The sequence below is a fragment of the Diadema antillarum genome, unplaced genomic scaffold (genome assembly GCF_040938485.1).
Source record: "Diadema antillarum isolate AM-2024a unplaced genomic scaffold, OU_Dant_1.0 seq00000532_RagTag, whole genome shotgun sequence".
NCBI classification, from domain to species: Eukaryota; Metazoa; Echinodermata; class Echinoidea; order Diadematoida; family Diadematidae; genus Diadema; species Diadema antillarum.
In genome coordinates this window covers 471067-489286 of record NW_027271483.1, presented here as the reverse complement: position 1 = coordinate 489286, position 18220 = coordinate 471067, and the positions used below count along the sequence as shown (strand labels likewise).

The 18220-nt window shown below is 38.5% G+C and overlaps 1 protein-coding gene across 1 annotated transcript; it reads left to right on the top strand.

Annotated features, from left to right (window-relative positions):
- Positions 1–1154: 1154 nt before the first annotated feature.
- On the top strand, positions 1155–17278 carry LOC139734537 (cathepsin B-like). Its single transcript, XM_071645313.1, is given in 10 exon segments — positions 1155–1307; positions 2697–2819; positions 5421–5497; positions 7379–7505; positions 9886–10001; positions 11621–11679; positions 11682–11849; positions 13359–13475; positions 14514–14642; positions 17063–17278. Coding segments are annotated over 9 exon segments (984 nt in total). The 5' UTR covers positions 1155–1307; positions 2697–2705; the 3' UTR covers positions 17140–17278.
- Positions 17279–18220: the final 942 nt, after the last annotated feature.

The following is an 18220-nucleotide window of genomic DNA, read 5'->3' as shown; positions in this document are numbered from 1 at the left end:
ATGATTGATATATTTTCCCATGGGTAACCTGTGAGGCTGACAGCATATTTCATACGAGTGAGTTGTGTTATTTCTAATGACATCAAACAAGACAATGGATGATGGAGCTAGGGGTCATGCGGTATTAGAGCACTCGGACTTTTATATTCATTTCCATATTATTTTCAGGTTGGCCCAAGAGATTCGTTTGGCAATATCAGACCAACAGAATGCGAGAGGTTTCCTCATAATAATGTTTGTGTGTGTGTGTGTGTGTGTGTGTGTGTGTGTGTGTGTGCAAACTATACCAGTGTGAAAGTTTTGAGGTGATGATGTCATCGCCTCTAGGTCCTATACACTAATACATACCACCATTTGCTGATATTATATGAAACTATAGATTTGCATAACTTTGTAAATCAGTGTCCGATTTATATGAAACTGTTTCCACACTTTTCGTCTGATTTTGCTCTGTTTATAAAAGTCGACTAGAAAATGTGCGAAATTGCACTTTGAGAGCAGTCTCCGCGCCATCACCATAAATACTTGTGACAGGTCGAGAAATAAAGAGGGCGGGGGTGCGGCAGAGGGGGGGGGATTCTTGTGCAATCAGTACAGAGAGAATTAATTTCGGAGGTCTGCTTTTGTCTGGTTTCGGTTTGTTTTGTTTTGTTTTGTTTTGTTTCTTTCTTTGTTTTGAGATCACTGAGATAAAAATCGCATTGTTATATGGAGAAATCATCCAATTACTCATAAAGTAACCATACTGAATGATACACAAAATAATAGACATTCATATAGGATAATGAATATCAATTATACATGTTTTGTACCAGGGTTAGGCTAGGTAAATTGATATCTAAAGGCCTACATTTTCTAATTTTCACGCCAATGAATTTTGGGACCTGCATGCAGTTTTACACGCTAGTTTTTATGTTTTATCACAGTTTTTCTTACTTGTTTTCTACTATTCACTACTGACATGATCGTCTCTTCTATGTATTTTTTTCAATATTGTCGTTTTCCCTTGAGAATGATGCATTTAAAAAAAAAAATGCCTTGAGCGTAGAATATTGGAGTCACATGAGGACGATTCACATGACTTGAGTAAACGTTTGTCACGTGATACGCTTTGCGGTCTTCACGTTGTCCGTGTATTTACCGGCGAGGGCATTCTACTTACAGTAAATGACGAGGCCGCATTTATGTCCTCAGCTAGTTCAGTTCATTAACTTCATATCACCACCAACCTACTGAGAGTGCATGTATCTGAGGCTTGAGCTCTGAGGGTTTCTAACTGAGGGACTTCGCTGGACGTTATTAATTAGGTAATTAATAATCACTGTTTACCTACACTACAGGCTACACACTATGATGATGACTCGATGATTATTGTATGTACCATGTGAGCGGTCGATGCATATCGGCAGGGCAGGGTGTAGAACAACCTCACTAGCTGTGTCGACTCTACGTTGTTTATTTGAGTGGAGACACTTATGTACATACTGGTACAGCGACAGGCAGGGCCAGGGCTGTGTAAGTTATTTGACTGTGGTTGACCGAAAGATCGGTCTATATGATGCATTTTGTCGTTGGAGATATGTGATATTGTAACGTTACGTCTAGCTTTTCTTCCTACGGAGGAGGGCCGAAAAAGTAAAAGATTCTTCCGGCAGACAGATTTTTCTGCCAGTGCCGAGTGGTTTATACTGTATGGTCTAGTAATAGTATGCAATAGGACAGTGCTTATCCAAATGATCCAAATGACTCGTTAAACAGTTGAGTGTGTTTTCTTTTTGTGAGAATTCCTATTGAAAATTTACCATTCTTGGAGAGCAACAAAGATAAGTAACGAAGAATACAGAAGATTTATATTTCGTGAATTTTAAACATGAATCTAGATTCTATTATATTAGTTTAGAGTATTACACATCTAAGTTTTATAGAAAATTTATTTATTTTTCAATTACCCTATTTAATAACTTGAATATGAGATTTTGCTTTAAAAGATGCGGATTTTATTATTTTAGAGGAAATGCGCAGTGCAAGGGTTAAGAAATCAAATAGGGGCGCCATAGGGTGAGCATTTGAATAATCGATATGATCAGACGATTGGTGGAAATTGTAGGATCAGGATTATCCTAATGCCTTTCGAGACATATCCAGCTCAGTTCTCAATAGTGATGGCACATTGGCATCAGTTTTTGGTTATTTTTTAAAGTAAATGTGACCGTGCATCACAAAACCAACAGTCGCACCCACTGATTTTATGTCAGGACTGAAAATATATGAAATTGGTCAACCATTCATCACACAGCAAGAAGCACTTGAATAGACCCTGTACTTCAAAGCCTCTTTTCTCAGTTCACACTTTCCAGAGTGTGTGCTTTCTTTCCAGTATTTTGATAGGTTAGGAGAGTCCATTTGAATTGAGTTATGCATCATGTTAAAGCTTAAAGTCTAATCTTCCAGAATCTGCTCTTAACTAAAAATCCATGTCTGGCGACTTTTTGTTGGTTTTGTGATGCAGGGTCACAAATGGTTGATATCGTATGGCAAAAGTACATACACACACACACACACCTTTAAATTCAGACATGCTGGGTCATGATGCATGTTCTAAGTAACAGTTATATTGGTTATATCGTAATTACTGATACTGCAATACTGATATAATTTTTTTTTTATCAAGTACAAATATTATTGTTCTTGACCAGCTTTACACCATGAAGCTGCTGATTCTAGCCAGCCTGCTGGCTGTAAGTCTGGCAGCGACCGACCTGGAGATCCTCCAGGGGAAGATTGCCTTTGAAGTCAACAACATGCACACAACATGGAAGGTATGTTTACTGGGTACTAACCAGGGGAGCGTTTTTTTTTTTCTTTCTTTTTTGAGTTGGATAACCTTGTGCTAGAGGTCCTGTTTACCTCTGGGAGCAGTGATGTAAAAAATGTTCACGATATCACTTTTGATGCATAGACCTATGTAGGTCAGCTGTATCACAAAACATCCAATTATTGCAATAAAGCCTAAAATATAAGGAGATATCACTATTTCTCTCATTACACCATAACTGTACACGGTTTAGTCTGGGAACATTTTTGTTCACATTTTGTATATTTAACAATACTTAATTAACATCAATTATACTTGTTCAAATTTTTACATCTAAATGGTTGTTTCTATCCCTAACTCACATTTTATAATTATTTGAAGCATTAGTGTTGGGTTTTTGTTTCATCTGCAAATGGTAAATTAAGAGATGGTATAATTGGTAGAGATGAGGATTGCACTTTTGAAACTTTTTGCGAGATACTAAGAAACCACTCATGAAATGTTACCATTTTTACAATTTAGATTTTTAGAATTTTATCTTTTTGAGAGGAATTCAAAGTTTATTTGATGAAAATCGGTTTCAAAATGGCTGAGATATATATCCAAAAACAAAGTAAAACAGAGCGATCCTAAAGTGGATCCCAACTTATACTAGGATCACTTTGTTTTGGATATCTCAGTCATTTCAAAACCAATTTTTCTCAAGAAAATAAACATTGAATTCCTCTTGAAATTACATGCTCTTTCATATTTCATATTAAAGAGGTTTCTCATTAGTTAAAAAAAAGAAAAAAAGTTGTAAACCTGAAAATAGGTCTCAAGCAAAACTATACCATCCCTTTAACCCGTTCAGGACAGACTGATTTTGCTACAACACACATTTCCCTTAGACACCTGCCTGAGTATACTCGGGTCTCGTCCTCAATGGGTTAATTTTTTTAGTGTCCACGTGAGACACTTGTTAAAGGTTCCAGTCTCATTGAGTTTTTATTTCATTAGGTATACAGGGGTTTGGGGTTTTTTTTTTTGGTCTTTAAAGGGATGGTACAGTATTGGTGGAGATGAGAATTTTGCTTTTAACTTATTTGCGAGATACCAAGAAAACACTTATGAAATAGTACAGAGCATACCATTTGAAGAGGAATTAAAAGTTTATTTTAAAGATGAAAATAGGGTTTGGAATGACTGAAACATCCAAAAACAAAGTAAAACAAAGAGATTGTAATAAAGGGTGGGTCCCACACTTTATTAGAATCGCTCTATTTTGGATATCTCAGCCATTTTAAAAACCAATTTTCATCAAATAAACATTGAATTTCTTATGGAATTACATGCTCTTTCATATTTTATACGTGTTTTCTCATTATCTCACACACACAAAAAATGTTAGAAACATGAAAATAGGTCTCAACCAAAACCATACAATCCCTTTAAAGTTTGTGTGTCTCTTCTGCAACCCTGAAACTTTTAGATTTCTTTCACGTCATTTCATGGTATATTATAAGGGTGGGTAATTCCAACCTTTCCTCAGACTAGTAAACTGGAAACTTCTTGTATGGTGAAGAGGGAATAAATAGGAGATTTGTCCAGACCCCTTCCCCTCAAAAAAGAAGAAGATAATAAAAGATAATTCAACATTTTTTTTCTCAGTACAGAAGAGGAGCATATTGTCAAGTGGCATAGAGTTAATTTTTCATTTTTTTTTTTTACAATTCTGAGGTGTAATACAGTACCAGGTATAATTTCATACACTATGTTGGGAGACATTCTTCGTCAACCATATGAAACTTTGTAACATTTGCAAAAGGGATATATGACCTTATTAGATGATATGTTAGCCTAATATTATAATCACTTGCCTGAAGATTAGGATTAGGGTAAGTGTTATGTTTGTGGGTAGAATGTATATTTGGCTTTTAGATATTTAGATATTTCGTGGGAGCAATTGTTGCAGGAGCAAATGTGATGGAACCTCTTTCTTCCGGATAAAAATGTTAGCATCTAGAGAAGAATTTATGATTAATGAGACGTGGTGAAGAAAAGGGATGAACAAAATGAAGTCTTCTTCTTTTTCATGTTCCTAAAGTTGCAGATTGCAAGTTCTGTATAATCATCACACTGATTTAGAGAACTGCTTTTATGTAATGAGTTAATTCTTTGCTTATGGCAAAAATATTGGATTGACATTTTTGTTAGAAAGTCATGAAAGTATTCATATGATTAGGGAAGCCTCTGACAGTTTTAACTTGTTCCCTACAGGAACCTGCTGGCCTCTGTTCTAAGTCTATAAGGATTTCAGAATTTAGTATGGAGTGGGTTAAGAATATCATTGTTCACAGTCAATGACTTTACCGAAAGTGAGACTCTCGCCTGCACATTGTTTGAAGATGTCATCAGATTTTTCTCCTCTTGCCATTGTTCTAGAGATATATTATGCTGGCGACAGTCTCAAAAGTCCTTGAGGTTCGTTTTGAACTCGAACTAATGTTCATCTCACTGACATATGATTCACATGATTAGCTTTATAGTTTGTTTTGTTTTGCTTTGTTTAGTTTTGATTTTGATTGCACAATTGATGAGTATGTGTGTCGCATTTCTGAATCAGGCCCACACCAACTTTCGGGGATGGAAGCTTGATGATGTCCGTCAGATGCTTGGGACTTTCAGGCACCCACGTCGAAGGTATAGAGCCGAACATGGCATTTTTGTTGCTTTTTCCCTATGATTTGGGATTTTTTTTTTTCAATTTTCCATGCCAAATTAGCCCTTCAGTCTAAGGTGTGAGTTCATTTTTCATTTGTAGGTTTGGTTGGCAAGGACTGCCATGGTTTAACATCATTATTTGGACACAAATATCAGGAATGTTATAGTATAAACCACAAACATTGGGGTTGAGGGTACTTTACCTGCTGTACACATAACAATTTTAATGGATGAAATCTTGACTGGCAAAAGACTTGACCTGAGACTAGTCTGCCTGTAATCATGCATTGTTCATACTTCCCCCACAATTATTTTCTGTTGTTGAGGGCAGTATGGGATGTGACTGCTGAATTACCAGGATATCGCACCTGTAAACATCGATCTATGTCTGTGGTAGGCTGTGGGATGACAATGCTATCTAGACATGAATGAATTTCTGTGGTTGACTGTGGAATGAGATTGCTGATAATACATGTAACAGGATATGACAGTTTTACAGTGTGTTTGTCACCTGCATTTTTCCCCATTGCCAATATGATCAATACCCAGGTCATGTGGTTTTGCCTTTCAATAGATCAAAGTCTGAAGTCATCCATAGATGTCATAAAATCCAGGCTATTTATTCTATCCTTGTGATTTGTCACATGACTGCTTTGTTAACACAGGATTGTGACATGGTTGGATGGGGAGGGGCAGAAAAGTTATGTGAACTTGTGACTAAGTGCACAGTGGGCGTCTTTTACTCAGTGCCTTATATAAAGAGAGTCTGGCCAACTCGCAAATTGGACGCCATGTCGTTACCCAGTGTATTACGCGTTACAGGGTTAGCGTGTACGCTCAAACGTAATAATGAAAACCTACCGGTACCAAATAAGGGGTAATGAGCACTGCATATGAGCGCACTTTGGTAACGACATGGCTCCGCAAAGATCACGGGACCACTGTTGACCAATCACAGGCTTCAAAACTCATAAAGCCGAAAAACTGAGTTGGCCAGACTCTCTTTATACATTATGAGCAGGCTGTAAAGTTGCTCTGATATAGTCATGTCTGAACAATGACATGCTAAAGATATATATCCATATTGGTTCTATTGAGTACCTACAGCTAAGTAATGATGTCACAGTCTTTTGTTAAACCGTACCTGGTACAACGTAGGTTGGTGCTAGTTCTAAACAGGATATCCTGACTGTACACGGTTTCAGGCAGTGACATTGATTGGAAATGAGTAGGAGCATGGTTAGCAACCATTATGTTCACAGATAGTTGGACTACAATATAGTACATATGTGGGGTTGTTTAAAACCAGTTTCCATGGTGATGAATGGCTATGACATCACACTTTAATAGGTATTCTATATCATGTGCTAGAACTGAAAAACAATGAATTACCTGTATCAACAACAACAACAAAAAATAAAATAAAATAGGGAATATCCTGACAAGTTGTAACAACAGCAGTCAAATTCTCTGTCCATATGAATGTCACACACAACGTAGATACATGACAGAATTCAGCATTCTTTATTATAGATGTCATTCCCTGCTGGGCAGAGGGGCCCTAGCATGAAATGGGACCTCCAAATCAAATTTTGATTTGTGACACAATTTGACAAGTTTTGAAAGCTGTTTCATATGAGTCGTATATATCACTATAATTTTTGCTAATTTTTTTTGAGCGAGCAAGCCTTGGGGCCCTTCTGCCGAGCTGACAACAATATACAGTGTACATTGTACATACTAAATTGTGTGAAAGTACTTGTAGGTCTACAATTGTAAGTGTGCATAACAGACAATTATAGCGTGCACACATCATCTATCTGAGTAAATGTTATACAATTAACTATCTCTTTATTGTAGACTGCCTGCAGTTGAAAACCCCAAAATCATCGGTGACCTCCCGACTAACTTTGATGCCCGCGAGCAGTGGCCGAAATGCACGACCATCGGGGACATTCGCGACCAAGGGGCGTGTGGATCCTGCTGGGTAGGTTACCATGGCGATATCTGAGGCATGGTGAAAACAAACAAAGATACCCATAAACAAATGCAACACAACCTTTGGTCATAATTTGGCCTTTATGATGCTGTTCTTTATCCAAGGTCACAGGGATTATCTTGTACTTTATGAGTTCTTTCTCCAGCCCACATGTTTGCCGAAATCTTTGACATTAAAGGGATGGTACAGTATTGGTGGAGATGGAATTGGGCTTTTAACTTTTTGCGAGATACCTGGTACCAACAAAACACTTAAATGGAATAATACAGAGCATACCATTTTAAGAGGAATTCAAAGTTTATTTGATGAAAATCATGTTTAGAATGGCTGAAACATCCAAACACAAGCGTCGCTGGGGTGACAAGACCTCGTATCTCAAAAATGTCATTTTTTTTTTTTTTTTTTTTTTGGGGGGGGGGGGGGGCTTAATGGTCAAATAATAGGTCAAGTGATGTCTTGGCCAAATCCCAACTGTCTTACTCCAAAAATGAAGCCACCATGACATGTCAAAGGAAAGGCTTTCCCATTCACTACAGTGCTTTTCCGCCATGTTTTTTTGCTCTCCTGAACATTTGACATTTTTGAGATACGAGGTCTTGTCACCCCAGCGACGCAAGGTAAAACAAAGCGATCTTAATAAAGTGTGGGTCCCACACTTTATTAGAATTGCTCTTTTTTGGATATCTCAGCCATTTCAAAACCAATTTTCATCAAATAAACATTGAATTCCTCATAGAATTACATGTTCTTTCATATTTCATAAGAGGTTTTTCATTATCTCACCAAAAAATGTTAGAAACCTGAAATTAGGTCTCAACCAAACTATACGATCCCTTTAAACCTTCACAAGAAGAGCATGTTCATACAGCAGCTGTAGTAAAAAGAAGCCAAAACCAGGATACATTGTAGCATGAAACATGTCATGTGATATGAGCTCCTTTATGACATGGACATAATCTTCCATGCTTCCATGCTTTTATTTTTGTTTTGCCAAAAGAAGGATGTGTATGTGATCAGATAGATTTTCTGGAAAAAACATTTAACCTGTTGAGGATGGTTTGATTTTGCTACAATACTCATTTCCCATAGACACCTGCCTAAGTACACTCAGGACTCGTTCTCGACGGGTTGAAAGGCATGTCAATGCAATGTGTTGATATCACAGGCAAAACTTGATAAAAACATAGATCTGGTTAAAGCAGGTGTTTAAAACATGTGTTTAGGCTGATGAACAGGTGTAAATCTGCTCATGCACTCACAAGGATCCAGCTCACAAATTGAGAATAATATATTAACCCGTTGAGGATGAGCCCCAAGTATACTCTCGGGCAGGTGTCTATGGGAAATGCATGTTGTAGCAAAATCAGTCTGTCTTCAATGGGTTAAGACAGTCAAAATTACATGTCATATCGACATTTTATTTATTTACTCTGCTCAGTCACAGCTTGGTTTGCAGCTTGGCAAATGTTAATCTGATTCTTAGAAAAGCACCACCACTACTACCAGGAGCCTCTAACTCAGGACCCTAAGAATGTGAAATTGTGATCTTATCTGTGATGATGATATTGTTGTTGTTGTTTTGATTTTAGTGGAGCTCTGCCCCATTGGATATTTGCTCCAGAAAAATGTAGATAAACAATGCTTTAAATGATAATTATTCTGTTTATCAGTTGACTCACTTTTACCCATATTTAGATTTTAAGTTTTTTGCTTAAACCTGAGTGACTTCTGGACATAAAGTGATAAAGTGGATGGGTTTAACAGGGAAATATAATATGTCACTTGCCTGTTCCAGTACTCCAATACGGGAGCAAGATGCCAGTGATGTTTTGAATGTTTGAGGGGAAAGGGTGCCTTGGTCTTGTTGGCCTGGGGTTAGATCGTATTAGCCTATTATACAGGGCCATCATCAAGAAGAGAGGGTGATGGAAGAGTAGCGAAAGGGTTGAGGCAGTAAAGGCCACCGCACACTACACGATCAGACTGGTCTTAAAGTCTTAAGCCAAGCTAGGTCTTAAGACCAGTCATACAACCGGACACCGCACACTATACGACCCGACTGTAAAAGCGCGCGCTTGCATTTTACTGCATTGTGAATGGCTGAAAGCCTACGACCAGTCGTAGAAATTCAACATGTCAAATCTCTACGACTGGCGCTGAGACCCAGTCGTACGACCAGAAACTGGCAAGACTGTGACGTCACACTTCTAGTCTTAAGGTCTTAAGACGGTGAATCGGGGCAAAATCGTGTAGTGTGCGGCGGGCTTAAGGGAGGACAAGCAGCACTTATCTGTGGTTCCACTGTTTAATGGATCTTATTTTTATGCTCACATGAGGATGTTGGATTTGCCCCTTCTCTGCCCACCAGGCATTTGGTGCTGCAGAGGCTATGTCAGACCGAATCTGCATTGCTTCGAATGGAGCTACCATCGTGAACATCTCGGCTGAGAATTTGATGACCTGCTGCAGCGCATGTGGTTTTGGGTAGGTTCATACATACTCTCTTCAGAAACTAGAGAATATTGATAGAATATGGACTGGCCTTGAGAAGGATACAGCATTTATTGCCTAAATTAGAATTGTATTGTCTAAATCAAAGGGCAAGTGTCTCCCTAAAGTGGGCAGTCCATATCATTATTTTTATTGAAATCTGAAGAGAACTTGCTATTAACAATTAATGTAACAGTTTCTTCATGTTATTATCTAGGTAAATTCATTGTCAAGAGAATGCTTAAACGGCTACACTATGTTGTGTCTTGCACTTCTAGCAAGAGTTCATGCATGTAGCAAGCGTAAGAGAGTTATTTCATAGTGAAACAACGCAAAATACATGGAATATATCCCTCCCATTTCCACTGCTAACAAAAGTTTGGTAAATGACCTCCTGAGGTGTCTGATACAGGTACATTAATGCTGGTAGATATACCAGATTAGGCAATTCTATCATCACTTCACAGCGTAGGAGTATAATGTGGTGTTTTTTTTTGTGTGTGGTTTTTTTTTTTGTCAGTTCTTTCATGGCTATAATTCTGCCACTTTTTGAAGAAAAAAAAAATGAAGATGTAGGATTGCTTAATCAATGGAAGTGTAGAGTAAAGATCTGGATGAAATAATTTCTGCTTTGTAAATTCTTTGACAGAAGAAATTATGCCGAGTTGAGTTAACATTGCTTCAGCTAAGCTGCATACATGTGATTGTGAACAATATTTTTGTGTTTTGAAAAATCAAGAATTTCGTATTATTTGATTCAGTGAACTTAAACTACCTTGTTGACTATCAAAATCATTTTTACCAACTTGAGCATAAAGAAACTTTGACCCAAAGTATAATGCCACCTATTTTCATACAAGAAATGGAATGAGTCAACCAGCTTTTGGACAGAGATTGAATTGTTGCAGAGTCCTGAAGACCATGACTGTCGCCTGAAGTTTTTTTGTTTCTTCAATCACATTTTCATATGTCTTAATTACTTTATTTATCGTTTGTCTTTTTTTTTCTTCCTCCTCCTCTTCTTCCTTTCTTTCTCTTCCCTTCCCTCGTCTTCCGCCTCTTCCTTCTCTTCCTCCTGCTCTTTCTGCTCCTTCTCTTTGTCCACCTCCTTTTTCTTCTCTTCCTCCTCCTCCTCCTCCTCTTCCATCTTCATCCTCCTCCTCCTCTTCCCCCTCCTTCCTTCTCCTCCTCCTCCTCCTATTCCTTCTCCTCCTCCTTCTCTTCCTCCTCATCTTCCTATTCATCCTCCTCCTCCTCCTCAAACTCCTCTATCTCTCTCTCCTCCTCCTCCTCCTCCTCATCTTCCATTTTGTCCTCCTGTCATTCTCCTCCTATTCCCCCTCCTTCTCCTCCTCCTCTCCTTCTCTTGCTCCTGCTCTTGCTCCTGCTCCTCCCCTCACCTTCTCCTTCTCCTCCCCTCCTTCTCTTCCTTCTCCATCTCCTCTCTTCCTTCTCTTCCCCCTCCTCCTACTCTTCCTGCTCCTGCTACTCCTCATCCTCCTCCACTCCTCCTCTTCATCTTCATCCTCCTCCTCTTCCACCTCCTCCCTCTCCTCCTCCTCCTCCTCCCACTCTCTCTGCTTCTGCTCATCCCTCTGACGTACACCTAACAGCTGTGATGGGGGATACCCCGCCTCAGCTTGGCAGTATTTCCTTGAGACCGGTATTGTGACAGAGGCCAGTATGAGAGTCACCAGGGATGCCAGCCGTACCTCTTCAAGTCTTGTGATCACCACGTCAATGGCACCAAGCAGCCCTGTGGTGATACTGGCCCCACCCCGAAGTGCAGTCAAAAGTGTGAAGCGGGATACACAACCCCATACGACCAAGACAAGTACTATGGTAAGAAGTGTTTCCATAATGCAATTTCACCCCATGTTTAGGTTGGCTCTTGTAATGTAGATGTACATGTACAGTAGTTAAAACTAAAAGTATCATGGCATTTTCATCACAATTTTAACTTGAGGAATCTTTTTAAGATTCATTCTATTGGAGGGTTTTGGGTGTTTTCAGACAGACTTTTCCTTTTATCTTAGAGTGAAATTTGTAATTATTAGCATAGTCATAAGTAGTATATGACAGTGCTTCTCAACCTTTTTTACCCCAAGGCACCTTTTCCTTCCTACATTTTTTTGGGTTTTTTTTTTTTTTTTTTTGGGGGGGGGAGGGCTCAGCTAGATCAGATACTCTTTTTTCATTCTATTTTTGGCCAACATTGCGGCCCACCTGCGAGAACTTTTGGGCCCACTGGTTACTGATTGGTCATGCGTAGACGGCTGGTGATAAGATTGAATGAACATCGTGGAGGTTGCTAAGAGCATACCTTTTATTGTCAAGAGGCGAAAACTCTCTTGCCTTCCCTTGATCATGATAGCGTCGAGAGGAAACCTTTCAAGACAGTTTCTTCAAAACGCTGATTTCATAAACCACTCGACATGCGCTAATGAAATCATCTATATCTTTGCAACCAAGTACTTTTATGAGAAGAAGAGTAAGGGAATAATGTCATGTAAATTTCAGGAAATCGTCCTCCCCCACTTTCAGATCCTTTTGTTCGAGCGGGTCACAAATAGTCAGCAGAAGCTCTGGATATAAAATTTCCTTAATATGCTACCAGTGAGCAACATTTTTGAGTATCCCAACAACATATTCTGTGCAAAGACTCCTTCACTATCTGCATTTGAGGATGATTATCAACACATTACTTTACTCAATGGAAATATTCGTCATTATCGTGGGATATTACAAATTGCAGGTTCCTTATTGAATCCAGACTTGGCAGATTTCTGTTCTTTTCCATGATTTATTTTATGGGAGAATTGTTGAAATTGAGTGAATTTATAATGCCACTTTGCGTTCTGAAATCAATAGGATTTTTTGAAAGGTTACTTGAACAGACAACCTGCAACTCAAGTGTCCTGAATGAATATGCAACCATGGCTTTAATCTCAGGATATAGGATGGTGTATATTTTGTCACCATATACATGTTTCAGTTTGAGCATTGCCCCAGAAACAAGCAGAAAAAATAACATGTTCTGCAACTGTTTTTTTTTTCCAAAGAGGAAAGATACTGTAAGAGAAGTATCAGGTTTGAGGGAAGGGTTAACATGTTGAATAGGGGAATCTTCTTTATCCTTCGCAAAGTAAATTTCTTGAGAATTTGACATTCTTGCAAGGACAGGTTAATAATCAGTAGTTGGTAACGATAATGCTTGTAGTGAGGGAAGCGCAAGTGCACAATATAATGTCTTCTGTTGCTACTTCCATTTCCGTCAACAACTGTGATATACCACCACCACCACTACCACAAACAACACCGTCAACGATGGCAACCTCCGACACATCCCAGCCCACACGGTTGGCAGCTTGAGCGGCAGGGATGACGCCATCATGACCGAGATCATGACAAACGGTCCAGTGGAAGCCGACTTCACCGTCTATGAGGATTTCCTCACCTACAAGTCGGGTGAGATATCTAAATCTCTATTCAAAGTCATTACTTCACTTATCATCAGTCAAATCTGAACCTCCCAATATCTTTAGATGGTGCATAGATCAATGTAAGTTTATGTCATGATTAGTTTGATCATTTGAGACATTTATGCTTGGACATCATCCAAAATAAAGCTTTTCCTTCTTAACTTAAATATTTAAATTGAAATTTGTGTATTTTGTGATGGCAGTGTACATGATTAGTTGAGTTTATTTTGGTGTAGAGATGTAAATTCATCTGCTGCTTATGTTTCCCACATCATTGGTGTCCATCTCTTACATGTTTTTCACCCGTATCTTTTGCATACACATGTATGTTGACAAAACTGTATGTATATTTGATTGTAGACCATCAGTCGTGTGCAAAGTATTCTTCCACAGAATAGCACCTTTATATACTCAATAGTGAAGAGGTTAAACATTTTTGGACATTAGTTGGGTAAATGATTTTGCGACCAAGTCAAACCCCTCTTCCACTCCTCCCCAGCAACAAGAAACAGAAAAGTCATAAACTTTCTGGAAGGTAGCTGTGGCCTCAAATCTGCTATGTATTATGATATATATGATGTCTTTCTGTGTAGAAACCTGCAAAAATTATTGGTGCTGAAAGTTAGACAAAAGCTCTTTGTTTGGATGATATGTTTTTACCTGCGTGACTGTGTTAAAAAGAATGCCCTGTATCTATCTAATCGAAAAAAGTGTTCATTTACCAGGGCCCTGGTTGCATAAAAGTTAATTCAAATGTAAGTCAGAAAATCAAACACAAGCCTCTGAATACCCAATTCTGATTGGCTGTATCTAACTTATAAATGTTTGATTTTCTGACTTGATTGTATCTTTTTATGCACCAAGCCTCTGAATACTCAAATCTTACTGGCTGATATCTAACTATGTTTGATTTTCTGACTTATTCGATTGTATCTTTTAATGCACCAGGGTACAAAGGAATATCATAATAGTGACATTGTGAATGGTTTCATCGTATATGTTTTGTTTTTGCTCATTCTGGCAGGTGTCTACCAACATGTCACTGGGCAAGCCCTTGGAGGACATGCCATCAGAATCTTAGGCTGGGGTGTGGAGAGTGGTTCCCCCTACTGGCTGGTGGCTAACTCCTGGAACCCAGATTGGGGAGATAAAGGTATGTGAGAGAGAGAAAAAAAAAAGAGTTAAAAAAGATAGAGAAGGGATATCAGAGAAAGGGGTGTGGATGATCTGAGCGCCACCAAGAAGGTTAGACATGATTATACATTCTAATTTTTTGCCTTCCTGCAACCGAGAAGTCATGATCTGACATCACGCCTTTTTGGATCCGAGGTGTTGAGAAGACAAGATTTCATAACTCACCTTCTCGTCTTTTTTAACCCAAGGGCCAAAATTCATGAAGATGGTTTAAATTTAGACCATGGTTTATGCAAATTCCTTCCGCATTGATATTGTTGACAGATTGCGCACATCAACAGACATCCAGTAGCAAACATGCGTTGGTTCGCGCATGTCAAAAGTATATGATTTTCATGCTTATTTTAGTCCATGCTCTAAATTTAAACCACCTTTGTGAACTCATGCCAAGAAGTTGAGAAGTCTAGATCTCAAAACAAAGAGGTCAAGAAGGTGAAATCTCTATCTCGCTTTCTTGTCTTCTCTGACCTGAGGAAATGAGATTTTAAACTTACCTCAGACCGAAGGAATCAAGAAGGCGAGAAATTAACTTGTCTTCTGGTAGTACTCGTCATCTCCTTCGTACGTGAATGTAGACGAGGAAATGATAGGCCACCTATTTCTACCAGCATTATATCAGGTTGGTTATGTGGAGTGAAACATGGGAGAGGAAGGATGGTGAAAGAAATATTTCAAGTAGGAATTATTAGGATGGGGTTATAATCAAGATAGAACGGAAATATACATGTATATATATGTGACCCGCTACAACAAAAGGATCCAAAAGTCGGGGAGGACAATTTTCTGAAAATGACATGATATTATTCCCGTACTCTTCTAATTTAATTTCATATATAGCACAACTCATGAAAGTACTCGTTTGCGGAGATATCAATTATTTTATCAGCACGTGTCAAGTGGTTGAGGAAATCAGAGTTTCAAGAAAAACGCCTTCAAAGTTGTCCTTCCGATGATTTCATGGTCATGGGGAGGCGAGACAGTTTTCACCGCTTGACAATAGAAGGCACGCTCTTAGCGACCTCCGCCATGTTCAGTCAAGCTTAGCGCCAGCGGTCTACGCATGACCAATCGGTAATCAGGATGCCACGCACTGACCAATAAGATCACTCCCTTGTTGCTAGGGGCGGAGTTTAGCTGCAGCGCTAAATCCAAATCTTCGGACACGTTTCTTTTACATTGAAAGTCGGAAAATCATGGCCCAGAAAAACACTTATTTCTTACCTTTCCTTTGACAATTTAGCTTTGAAATTTCGGCAGATGATGGACAAAACATTAGACTACAAAATTATGCCAAAAAATAGAAATCTGATTGTTTTGACCAATTTTGATGATGTGACTTCAAACTTGATTATCTCGGCTCGGCTGTCAGCGACTTTAGGATCCTTTTGTTGTAGCGGGTCACATATATTCCAAAGAACATTGGTTAAGGTTAATGATCACAGAGAGAATGTACCCCTCTTCTTGGACAATGGCCAACTCTTGAAGAGAAATAGTTTGAGAAGGAATTATCATGATGGAGTCATACCTGTAGAAGCAAGATAGAACAGAAATGTATATTCCAAAGAACATCGGTGTGGTGAATAGATAGAGAGAATATCTCCATCTTCTTGGTTGATGGCCAACTCTTGAAACTTGGACTCTGAAGGAGAAGGAAAGTAGGCATGGGGGATACAGAGTTGCTCAGGTGGTTCCGATGGACCCCACTGGACTACAGGGCTGGGGCTTAAAGGGTCCAAAATGGATTGAATTGAACATGGATGGTCCTTAAAGGAAACCAAAACCCAAAGAGAATTGTGGATTGAGTGAAAGCAGCAACATTAGTAGAACGCACCAGTGAAAGTTTGAGGAAAATTGGACAATTGATGCAATCGATGGTGTCATGTGTGGACATCGATATTAAGAAAATGTAAAGGGAAGTCCACAAAAAAAAAAGATTTTTCATGGAAATTACACATTCCATCAACTTGATACTGACATATGTTAAAGGTACCAATTATTTTCCCTGCTTTCTGGAAGTGGATGGTCAAGTGCTTTTCATAATGCTAGAAAAGTGAATTTTTGTGGAATTCCCTTTATATTTTCTTTATGTTATTGTTTACACATACATCATAACCTCTAGTAGTCTCCTCATCCAGCGGTTCCAACACCAAAACTTTAAAAGTTCATAACTTTTGCGTCGATTGTCCGATTTTTCTCGAACTTTTTACTGATGTGTTCTACTAATGTTGCTGCTTTCACTGAATCCACATTTCTCTTTGGGTTTTGGTTTCCTGTATTAAACCAGATGCACAGGTAGAGCAGCCAAGTAATTTTTGATGCTCCTAGGGGGTCAAGAACGGATGGTATGTGATGTGATTTGATTCTCTGTTCCCTCCACAGGCTTCTTCAAGATCCTGCGTGGACAGAATGAGTGCGGAATCGAAAACGACATCAACTTCGGCATGCCCAAGGTGTAGGAGGCAGAGAAGCTAGTCATTTGAACATGTCCAAACGGGTCTTTCTTCTGCACTGGATTTCCAGAAATCCTGATTCCATAACTACCAAAAGTGAATGAAAAACGTTGAAATTAGGGTTGAGCATCAAGTTTGCATTAGTATGGGGCTCTTACTACCCTATTATGTATTCATGTGAACACAAATGGTGCACTGTACCAATATTTTTTTGATTATTATTTTTTTTTATGAGAGTAGCTCAAAAGAATGGCATTTGACTACAAATGAAGCAAGCTGATTGTGTGCTATTCACCAAAATCATGGATCACTCTCAGGCATTCTCCTCCCAAACTTTGACTTTAAAGGGATGGTACAGTATTGGTGGAGATGAGAATTGGGCTTTTAACTTTTTGCGAGATACCAAGAAGACACTTATGATATAGTACAGAGCATACCATTTTAAGAGGAATTCAAAGTTTATTTGATGAAAATCAAGTTTGGAATGACTGAAACATCCAAAAACAAAGTAAAAGAAAGTGATTGTAATAAAGTGTGGGTCCCACACTTTATTAGAATCGCTCTTTTTCGATATCTCAGCCATTTCAACACCAATTTTCATCAAACAAACGTTGAATTCCTCATAGAATTTTACATACTCTTTCATATTTCATGAGAGGTTTCTCATATCATCTCACCAAAAAAAAAAAAAAATGTTGGAAACCTGAAATGAGGTCTCAACCAAAACTATATGATCCCTTTAAGAGGAATCATGGACAATATTACATCCTGTAAAAAATTCTGAAATATTTGTTTGTTTGTTTGTTTTTTCAAGGCCTTGTTAGCATCAACTAAAGAGGCTGGTGCATGTCATCTCAACTAATGTATTTTTTTTTCTGTATGATATAAAGGAATATTATGTGAAATATAAATCTGACATTAAGAATTATATGAATGTGTGGAATTTATCATAATCAATTCACAGCAGTTACCCAATATGCAGTTCTCAGCCAAATACGGAATAATCATTATCATACTGATTCTAAGTGATGGAATGTACCGAACGAAATGGTATCGAAACGGTGAGTACTATAACTTGAGTGTAATG